This window comes from Canis lupus, chromosome 27 (assembly GCF_011100685.1).
Source record: "Canis lupus familiaris isolate Mischka breed German Shepherd chromosome 27, alternate assembly UU_Cfam_GSD_1.0, whole genome shotgun sequence".
Taxonomy (NCBI): domain Eukaryota; kingdom Metazoa; phylum Chordata; class Mammalia; order Carnivora; family Canidae; genus Canis; species Canis lupus.
The window spans coordinates 44,195,391-44,206,420 of NC_049248.1; the positions used below are offsets into that span (position 1 = coordinate 44,195,391).

Consider the following 11,030-nt stretch of genomic DNA (forward strand, 5'->3'; position numbering starts at 1 on the left):
TCCATAGTCCCAGCAATGAAGGTAGCTGGGGATGAAAACTGCCACCTTACCTGCCTTACCTCCCTTCCCCTCAGAACATTATCAGAAGAGCACACCCTTCCTGAGGCCTTTAAACACTACGTGAATTGGGGAGTGGAGGCCCAGTTTCTGTGTCCATCTTGGACCTTATCTGTTTCCTTACCTAAATTGGGGATTCAAAATGACTGATGCTAAAGCTCCCTTCAAGCCCTAAATGCCTGGGATACTAGACCGTGTTTAAGGCCGCGTTCATGCCTGCATAGTAAATACATTCTAAGACAGCCAGCCCCTTACACCTCGCCTTCCAAGCTGGCACCCCTCCCCGTGGCACCTCCGCAGACCTATCCCACCAAACCAAGGCTGGGGCATCTCAGGGCCCTTCTCTGAGCAGCACAGCACCCTTGACTGGTCAGTCTCATGTACGGTCTGTCACCTTGCTGCCCACAGCCTTCAGAGCTCTTTCTGTCCCACACCCTCAAACCTGGAGCCAACAGGTCTAGGATCAGGTGACACCATCTCTTCTTATTAATGCCTCCTCTGAATTGTTCAAAGTCATCTCAACAGCCTCTAGTGATGCAGAAGAATCTCCCAGACTCAACTAAGGCCTCACCAAGGTTTTTTTTTTTTTTTTTTTAAATGTTTATTTATTTATGATAGTCACAGAGAGAGAAAGAGAGAGAGGCAGAGACACAGGCAGAGGGAGAAGCAGGCTCCATGCACCGGAAGCCCGATGTGGGATTCGATCCCGGGTCTCCAGGATCGCGCCCTGGGCCAAAGGCAGGCGCCAAACCGCTGCGCCACCCAGGGATCCCCTCACCAAGGTTTTGAAGCTAAAGTAAAATGAAAGGGAAAAGAATCCCACAGGACATTTTTTTTTTTTAGTTTTTTTCTAATTTATTCATGAGAGACACAGAGAGAGAGGCAGAGACATAGGCAGAGGGAGAAGCAGGCTCCATGCAGGAAGCCCAAGGTGGGACTCGATCCCAGGATCCCAGGATCATGACCTGAGCCAAAGGCAGAAGCTCAAGCACTGAGCCACCCGGGTGCCCCTTTCTCTGAGTTGTTTCAAGCCACATCTGCTGCATTGAACACCACATACATATAGCTTGACCTGACCCAACCAAATCTATCAACTCCCATTTGGGCAACTCTGGGCAGTCTAATCCCAACCCCAAGAGCCCAGTCCTTCCTGAGCTCCAGGAAGCTCCAGTGACATGACAGGCCTTTGTGGGGAAGAGGCTGAAATTATCACAACCACAGGGGAAGGCTGTCCTGATTGGGATGTCCAGGGCTAGAGGGTCCCAGAGGGCTGCTGGATGTGGGAGAAGAAAAGGATCCATTATCTGCTAAATGGGTTAAGGAACTTCTCTGATGGAAATGTGAAAATAGTGGGGTTTTTTATTTTGGAGATCACTTTATAGTCCTCCAGAGACTTTCCCAGATCTTCTCCTTCAGCCTTTGTTGAGAACTCCTGCTGGGATCTAGGGCTTCCAGGATACAGTGTCCATAACCTCGGTTGAGCTAAGGGAATTCCATCTTGGAAGCTCAGAGCTACGGGCAGCCTGGATGGAACTCAGGGGGGATCAGCTGATCTGCCCTGAGGAGAAGGGACCTCAGATCAGAGAGAAGAGGTCAGATCAGACAGAAGAGGGTTGGAAGAGGGGGTGGGGGGAGGGACATCTGTGGGAAAAGCTTTTTAACAAGGGTGGCTTTGATTTTCTGGGAAAGAGAATTTTCCACAAATCCCCCTGTCACCCTCCTGGCATTATCACAGTGCCCAGATCTGGCAAATACTTTCTGAGCAAATCACACCCACACCCTGACTCCAGGGCTAGCCCCTCCTGTCTCTGTTCTCAAAGACTTCCAGAAAAAGTACCCTTGGCTTCTCCTCAGGGCAACATGGCCCTGCTCCAGGAAGCTTCTCTTTTATCATTTCCCAAGCTCTCCCTTTTCTGGTATCTCAGATTCGACGGCTCCTGGCTACCCATTTCTGCCAAGGCTTGACATTAAACACACATCACAGGTTATAAATTGCAAATGAAGTTTATTGTGCAGACACCAAGACCACAGCGCTTTATATGCAGAGTCAGAAAGGTGGGCTATATACACAGAAACGTGTTTCCCTCGGGGCAGGGCCACCAGAAAGGTGCAGGCTTTGGGATGGGGCCCTCAACAGAACAGTCGTCTGGAGAAGGGACCCCAAATGTGTGACGCCAGGAGGGGCCAGGAGAGGGGGCATGGCTGGAAGTGCAAGCCTAGGCAGCGCAGACGCTTCCCCGGGGCACAGAGGGTGTGACTGGCTCCAACGAATTGGTTTGGAGAGAAGATATTTCAGACACAGTATGTGGGAATCCCTTTCCTCCAAAACACCATCAGAGATGGAAGACAAGGTTTGATTTTCTGTCGATTTGGATGAGTAGACACAGGATTCTACGTTCTAAAGCAGAAGAGTCAAGGGTGGAACTGATCCTTATCTAAAAGAGAAGGTCACACTGGAGCCTGAGCCAGAACCACCCTTTTGGGAGCTGAAACCTCCTCTAGAGCCACCTCCAGAGCCATAGCCTCCTCCAGAGCTGGAGCCATATCCTCCCCCAGAGCCAGAACCTCCTCTAGAGCCACCTCCCGAGCTATATTTTCCTCCACTGCCACCTCCAGAGCCAGAGCCTCCCCTGGAGCCGCCGCCAGAGCCGTAGCCTCCTCCACCGCCACCTCTGGAGCTCGATCCTCTGCCTCCAGAGCTGTAACTGCCACTTCCAGAGCTGAATCCTCCTCCTCCAGAACTGGATCCTCTACCTCCAGAACCATAGCCTCCAAAGCCGCCCCTGGATGTCATGCTTGAGGACATGGAGCTGCTGGTCACAGCTGCAGAGAGAGATGGCATCGCCATGGAAGTCCTGGGTGCCTTGGCCCGCATCCTCCCGACACACCACCCGCGGGAACCGGAATAACCCCACTACTTACAGACAGTCACGTTGCTGCTGAGGTCTCCAGACATCCTGTCAGGGAGAGAAAGACTAGCTCACGGCTGAGCCCTTGGGCTCTGACTGCGGGTTGTTCTACAGCTTTCGGCCTGCAAACATGCGCTTCTGCCATCGGCCACCAGGGCCTTCCAGGGCCCACTCACTCTGCACTGGCAGGTCACAGACGTGGGCAGGCCCCACATTTTCCCACATGGTGTAGCATCCCGATTCATCTCGATTTTTTGCTCAGATGAAAATGATCAAAAAGCAAATTCACTTCTGACCAGCAACCCACGTTTGTATTTCAATCTATGTGAGGGAGTCTGATATCCCAAATCCAAGCCATGCGAGAAATTTTGAAACGAGGCCACACCGTCAGCATTCAACTCCGAAAGAATTGCAGCTCTGTACAGCCTTCCCATCCTAGCCCTCTGCCCCCGCCTCCTCTGCTCCATCTGAAGGCTTTGCCACTTCTCCCTGCGGGCCGGGGGCGGGGGCCTGGCCTCCAAGACAGGTACGGAGCCACAGCCGAAGCAAAGCAGCTCCTTCTCTGTCTCACTGGCTGGCTGGTGGGTGACCTGGGGGAGCTTGGCCCCTTCCAGGTGCTTCAGCCTGATGAAACACGAGGATGCCGCTAACGCACACAAAGGGCTCAGACAGGGCCTTCAAACAGAGGGAGGACAGGTTCCCTTGTGGAGGGTTAGCAAATGATTCCGCTTGCCAGGCCGGAAATCTGCAAAGAACCAGGTCTGGCACCTGCCGCAGGTGAAGGGCCAGCCAGTCACCCCTCAGCCAGTCAGCGTGATCCAACACGTGGTCCCCTAGTTCTGGGTCACAAGGTGGAAGGAACAGAAGCTGTGTACCCCACAGACCCAATGTTTCAGCTATGGAACAGAAGCTGTGTACCCCACAGACCCAATGTTCAGTAAGCCAATGTTTCAGGCTCTCTAGGACTAGCCCGTTTTCACGACATTTGATTTTCTCTTTCAGAAAAGATAAAGATTAGCTTATTGCCTAATTTAATTTAATTTACTCTGGCTTGGTAGTCATTCCATATTGATAAATCTAATGCTTTGGGTCGAGAATGGCTGCCTAAGACACAGAGTGATACCAGCTTTCAGGTGTCAGAAGGCCCTGATTCACCTCCAGCTTTCCCTGCCTTCCTTCCAGCCCTGGTTCTAGGGGACAGGGGAGGGCGGACCACGTTACCCTTATGCTTTCCAGTGGCCCCCACCTGCACTCCTCGCCCTCCAGCAGCTTGCGGTAGGTGGCGATCTCCACGTCCAGGGCCAGCTTGACGTTCATGAGCTCCTGGTAGTCACGCAGCAGCCGGGCCAGGTCCTCCCTGGCCTGTTGCAGAGCCTCCTCCAGGTCCGAGAGCTTGCCCTGAGCATCTTTGACTGCGTGCTCTCCCTTCTGCTCAGCTTCTGCAATGGCTTCTTGCACACTCTTACACTGGGAGAGAAGGAGAAAAGGTTCCTGGGGGGGTTCCGAGTGGAGTCCTCTGTGGGAGCAGATGTGTTCAGGGTATGGGAAGCCAGCCTGGCCCTGGAAGTGTTGGGTCCCTCTGGAGTTAATGTGAGTCGCAAACAACGATGCCAAGACTCGCTGCCATCTCTGGGGCATGGTCTTCCAGTCGCGTCTGACTGGACCCTCGTGCTTTCCCCATAGTGACCTTTATCCTCACAACACAGGGCCTGAGGCATTATCCCACACTCCCATACACTCCCGTACACCACGTCCCACCCACCCAAGCCCCAGGCGACCCCTGGAGCCGCGCAGCCCTCAGGGTGCGCCCACCTGCTTCTTCACGTGGGCTATCTCCCCTTGCAGCCTCTGGATCATGCGGTTCAGCTCGCTGATCTCCATCTTGACCTCCTTCAGGCTGTCTCCGTGTTTCCCTGCAGTCACCTGGAGCTCTTCATACTGCCCGGGAAGAGGAGGACATTGACAGCTTGGAGGAAGCCTGGCTTGAGCCTACGGAAAGTCTAATACAGGGGGAGCCAACCAAGCTGCCTTCGCAAGACGTGGGGGACTGTCTCCCATCCCCAGAAGGACTCAGTGCCATTCTCAGTCGAGGGCAGCTGTGGTGCTGCGGACACTCTTGCTTGGGAATGGGCCCAACTTCCATGAGACAAAAGCACCAGCCATCTCACTGGACACTTTCTGGCCAAAGTGAACCCCAGCTTGTGAGACAGAGCTGCGGCTCTCTCTGCTCTCCTCCTACTTGCCTTGCTGTGGTAGAGAGCTTCGGCCTCAGCCTTGCTCTTCTGGGCGATCTCCTCATACTGGGCTTTGACCTCAGAGATGATGCTGTCCAGGTCCAGGCTGCGGTTGTTGTCCATGGACAGGGTGACATTGGTTTCGCTGATCTGAGTCTGCATCTGGGACAGTTCCTGCAACACACGAGGTGTCTGGCCCTGGCTTTCCCGCCCACAGCCAAAGGCCGTGAGGAGCATCCCCCTCCCCAGTGTTAGGGAAGCAGACTCTCAGACCAAGCTGGGTGGGCTACAATGGGCGGGATGCAAGCAACATAACCACCAATCCCAGGCCTCTGCCAAGGATGTCTAGAGAATTATGAGAGGAGAGTCTATTCCTGAGCCTCCTGCTGTATAGCCCTCACCATTTATGCAGTTTTGATGTGTTTGATGCCCCCAGAAAGAAGCCTGCCGATGACAAATGTTCCAGAAGATATTTGCACACATGGGCATGGAGGGGAGGTCTGTTACATTTTGACCTCTGACGTACATTAGACATAGGAAGGGGAAAAGGACCGGTCTCTTCCTAAGGGGAGCTGGACATTTGAGGAATGGAGTGAAGGGAAGTGGTCTCCGTGTTTCCTGAGCCTCACTTCTTGTGACATCAGAGGAGATAAGTTCCTCTCCTCCAAGACCTCAGGGCCGCAGAAAAGCCCTCGAGGCCTGGAATGGTGGCAAGTTGGAGTCAGCCAGTCCATAAGCCCCATTCGCCCCACCTTTTCTCCAGCTGGGAAAAGACTGGTTTGGTGGGAAGGGTGGGATGCAAGGGTCTACCCAGGAGCAGCCTCCTTACCGCATCAAAAAGGAATTTAATGAACTCAAGCTCCTGGGTCAGCACATCCGTCTTGGCCTGCAGCTCCACCTTGGTCATGTAGGTATTGTCCACGTCCTGCAGAAAACGTGAGGGGCTTCTAGCGAAACCCACGCACTGCTCATGTGAGGGCCCCACCCTCTCCCTGTCCCTCTCTTCCACTCAGTCCCTGTTAGCTGCTCTCCAACAGCTCAGGCACCTCAGTGAGCCATGTGTCCCTGGGCGTCATTTGGCGCAGAGTCCACCATGCGCCTCGACTAGGGGGCTCATGCCCTTGTTCACTGCTCACATTCCCCCAAAACCAGCAGAGCTCTGGTGGGATGAGCTCTGTCAACCGTTCCCTCCCTCCTGCTTGAGACACTGTGGTTCCCGCTGCGGGACCTAATGGCCTCTGTGGCTGTTAGCAGTTCCTCAACTCTCCCATCCTGTCCGTCCAGCCCACCTTTCCTGAATTTCCTCTGGATTTTACACCAAAGCTTCTGCAGGAACCAGGCTAAGAAGCCACACTTCGGGCCTTCTAGCCCAAACTTGTCAGCACAACCAGCAACACCTTCAAGCCAGCTTTCTAAGGGAGGTCCAGCCCTTCCTCAGCTCTTCAGAAGAACACTAAAGTGCTTCCTGTGTTTGCATCTTGCACGGCCCAATATAGGCCTTAAGGAGATTATTGATGAAAATGCTCTAGCAAATCTGCAGCCCAGCTCCAGAAGCTTGAACTGTAGAGACCCTTCTGTTCTCAACAGAACCAACCTATACGGCTGGTTGGACATGCTCCCCCCCCTCCCCTGGTGACTGCTGTTTCCACTCAGACCTGTTCTCCAGCCTGTCTGCTGGCGCCCGGTGGGCTTCTGCAGCCCCCTCTTTCCCACCCAGCCCTGACACCCTCCTGCTCACCTTTTTAAGTGTCACAAAATCATTCTCAGCAGCTGTGCGCTTGTTGATTTCATCCTCATACCTGTGGGGACCCGGGGACACAGCTGTTAGATTAGCTCTACTTTGTTCACTTTTTTCTTTTCCTTTTCCTACTGGACTCACCCCCAAACTCCCCATTCTCTGAGAGTATTAAACACTCCTTCGCTATCTAAATTGTAACTACAAGGTCCCAAATAGGTAGATTTTTCTAAAAGCTAAGTCTCAAGCAGGTGAAAAAGCATCCATGTCTAAGGCTCTGAGATGTCTTCCTCATAAATAATCACCACACAAATTATCACCACAAATGCGACAGGGACACAAGTGGCCTCCTGGGGGGACGATCAGATGGCTACGATCAATATCTTTCCGGCGTCTACTCTGCCACCTACTTCTTCTTAAAATCTTCGACAAGATCCTGCATGTTGTTCAGCTCTGAACCTTGCGATGTTCGTTCCGCAGAAAGCGTGTCCACGTATTTCTTCAGCTTGGCGATGTACGCTTGAAAGATGGGCTCCAGGTTGGTAGTGCGGGTGCTCACATCTAGCTGCTGCAGCAGCTCCCACTTGGTCTGCAGCACCTGGTTCTGCTGCTCCAGGAACCGCACCTACGGGGACCAGGGGACGAGCCCGTGAGCTCTGGATTGCCCTTCCCACCAGCCGGCCACACTCGGCCGGAGCCAGCTCTGATCCTGCTTCGGGGCATGAAGAAGTCTACGCGGCTTTGTGCTCACAAGCTGGATACTGCATCCAGCTCGGGCTCCCTGCCTCCACACGTGGAAAGTTCTATAGACTTCTAATGTTACATCTGGCACTTTCCACACAGAGAACTCTTTTTCTATTTCACCGCCTACTATCTCGTTTGCAGCTGCTCCCAAGACTCCAGGCCATTTCCCTCTCCCATCCTAGTTGGATTCCCGGCCAAAGTCCCACAAAGTCTTGAGCAAACCAAAAATAGGCATCCACTGGCACTGCTCCTAAAGGTGCAAGCGTGAGAGCAGTGCAGGGCAGGGCTCCTCAGTCTGATTTTTAAGAGCCTCATAAATTTCTTAGGCACGTTCATCGGCCTTGAAGTAGGCTGAGACTCCGTAATGCTCAAAAATGACACCAATAAAAGATTTTACGGGTCACAAAACCGAGAATGCTTCTCTTGAAGGCAAGAATTTCATTCATTCCCAAGCAAGTTCAGCTTCCCAGAACTGAAGAGAATAGTGACTCCCAGGGAAGGAAAGACTGTCTCAGAAGATGTCTTACCAATTTCGTCTAACACCTGCTGCCACTAGGCCTGAACTACTCCATTACTTGTCTATATCAGTTTTCCCATGATTTTCAGAGCTTTCCATAAATATTACTTATCTGGGCTCAAACTATAAAGCCAAAGGCATACGTAACTCCTAACTTTGGACTGTTTCAGAAGACGCAGCCCTCAAAGCTAGCATCTTTCCCATTTGGGATATAAGCCAGGCTGGTTTGACTACACCAAGGGCTCCTACAAGAAACGAATCTGTGCCACTTGCTTTCCAGTGAGTTGGAAGTAGGGCATCCTGAGCATCAGATGGAGCCAGCTTCTCGGGACTCACCTTGTCAATGAAAGAAGCAAATTTGTTGTTGAGCGTTTTGATCTGCTCCCGCTCCTGAGACTTCACGTTCTGGATCTCTGGGTCAACTTTCACGTTGAGAGGCTGCAGGAGACTCTCATTGATGGAGACTTCATGGATGCCTCCACCAGGGAATCCTCCGGGCCCAAAGCCACCAGGACCCCCAAAACCTCCAAGACCACCACCACCTCCAAAGCGGCCTCCGCCAAAGCCGCCTCCACCGAAACCACCGCCTCCAAAGCCGCTGCCTCCTCCAAAACCACCGCCTCCAAAGCCACCTCCACCGAAGCCGCTGCCTCCTCCGAAGCCGCTGCCACCTCCAAAGCCACCTCCTCTGCCACCAAATCCACCACCGGAGCCAAAGCTTCCGCCTCCTCCAGCCACACTAATGGAGATGCTCTTGGTGCCTCCGAGGCCAACAAGACTCCGACTGCCAAAGCCGCCACCGCCGGCGCCCCCTCCGCCACCGCCGTGGCGGCTCAAGCAGGAGAAGCTACGGGTTGATCTCCTGCTCCCACCGGAGACCACGGCTGAGCCACTGCTGAAGCTCCGGAATCCTCCTCCTCCTCCTCCTCCTCTTCGAGATTTACATGAGATCTGACAACTCATGATGCCTTTGCCCAGTGGGGAAAATTGAGGTTTCCGAGATGAGTTGAGGCTGGAGACTGCGCTCTGCTGTTGGGAGACCGTCAGGGTCCCCTTTTATACCTGCCAACTAGGTGTTGGAGCGCATGGGCGTGGGCACACGTAGGCATGGGTTTGGTCTGCCTAGAAGCTACGCCTGGTTAGTGATTATCAAGCTAATAGCCATTAAAAATCTACTAATCAGCTGCATCCCAAAACTTGCTTGGACTGCAAACCTCTCCTGTTTATCTGGGCATCTGTCATGCAATTCGATTTTTGTGAAATCATCAAAAGAGGAGATCAGGCTGTGGGTTTCTCAATCTGAGAAAAAGACCTTCTGCAGAATGCTGTTCCCTGCTCTGGACCAACCCAAAGGAGGGCAGCTAGCACCGGGCCTGTGCAGGCTTGCCATCCCGGCGAGGTTGATGAAAGAGACGACAGGTCTGGAGACTACAGGGGCCCCTCGGTGGCAGCTTTAGAGCCCTTGCTTCTCCCGCTGCTCCAGGAAGAGGGTCCACGAGGGCTCCTGCAGAGGGCAGATGTAGCGTGGGCAAGGATACATACTCTTACAGGAAGAAGTTGGCCTAGGATGCTCCCAAAGAGTTGTCATTTTTTCAAAGTATCTTGACTCCTTCCCGTGCCACACCAGGAGTACACGATAGCCAGTCACTGAGGAGAGGAGAATTTTCTTTCTTGTAACGAGAAATCCTCATAGTCCTCAACTCTTGTCATTTTTTGACATGAAAACCCAGAGGATGAGGGGCTTAAGGAAAGCATCTCTATTCCTGGGTCTGACTCTGGGCACCCAACAAGAGGTTGTAATCAAAGGCTTTCTAGAACTCCAATGTCTAAGTGTATATTGATTTAGCCAGTCATTAATCACATATTCTTGGGTGATTCTACTAAGCAGCCGGGAAGTCTGACCCCTCGATGACCACCAGCGACAGACGAGTATCAGAGAACCCATCGAGTCACCAAATGCACAGAGCACCCACTTGGCAGTCCTCCCTCTGTCTGTGTGGCCAGGCGCGGGAGCGCTGGAATGGGATTTAAGGGTCTAGGCGTGAGTCCCAGTTTGTGATTTCCTGGCTCCGTGACGTTGAATTAAACGTTGAATTAAACTCTGTACTCCTGGCTACAAAATGGGAAATCCACACCAAGCGTTTTGAAAACCGTGACACGATACAAACGTTCGGTATCCCTACTCTTTTGGGTGAAGCAAAAGTATCTCCTCCTCCGTTTGGCGCTAAGACCTCGCATTCCACGTAGGCCCTGTGAGTTATAGAACCAGGGCCCAGGACAGAGGGAGCATAAAATGACATCGAAAACTTAAGTTTCCGGTTTAAGTCTCAGTTTCATTGTATTTTAGTTAAACGACCCTGGATTAGTTCAAAATGTTTTTTGTTTTGTTTTGGTTTGGTTTTGGTTTTTTTTTTTTTTTTTTTTTTTTGAGCCTGGATTTCCTCGTTTCCAAAAGTGAACAAGAAGAAGAAGATGGCTATTGTAAGAACAGAGCATGCTTCCGACAGCTCCCAGTTAGTAGCAGACACTCAAGAAGTGTTGCTTCCCGCCTACCCTCCACCCAGTCTCCCAACCCTGTGCCCTAACTACATGGCCAGAGTGGGGAAGAGGGTGAAGAACGAACAGGGAGCCGGCTGTTGGTGCGACTTGCTTTGCAGTAAGACAGTGCTGAGGAAAGCAACCCCACGTGTCTCCTGGATCCCCCCTCCCACTCTGGCTTATATAAGCATGATCATGCAAATCAATCCTAAGGCTGAAAGCTTTGGAGAGAACCTCAATCCAGAGTCAAGCGCGTCGTTATCTGTGGATATCTGAACAACGCCCTAATTGTCCAT

At 52.5% G+C, this 11,030-nt stretch overlaps 1 protein-coding gene across 1 annotated transcript; it reads right to left on the minus strand.

Annotated features, from left to right (window-relative positions):
• Positions 1 to 2,488: 2,488 nt before the first annotated feature.
• KRT2 (keratin 2) lies at positions 2,489 to 9,159 on the minus strand. Its single transcript, NM_001003386.2, is given in 10 exon segments — positions 2,489 to 2,667; positions 2,698 to 2,880; positions 2,980 to 3,014; positions 4,213 to 4,433; positions 4,779 to 4,904; positions 5,210 to 5,374; positions 6,030 to 6,125; positions 6,939 to 6,999; positions 7,346 to 7,560; positions 8,533 to 9,159. Coding segments are annotated over 10 exon segments (1,908 nt in total).
• Positions 9,160 to 11,030: the final 1,871 nt, after the last annotated feature.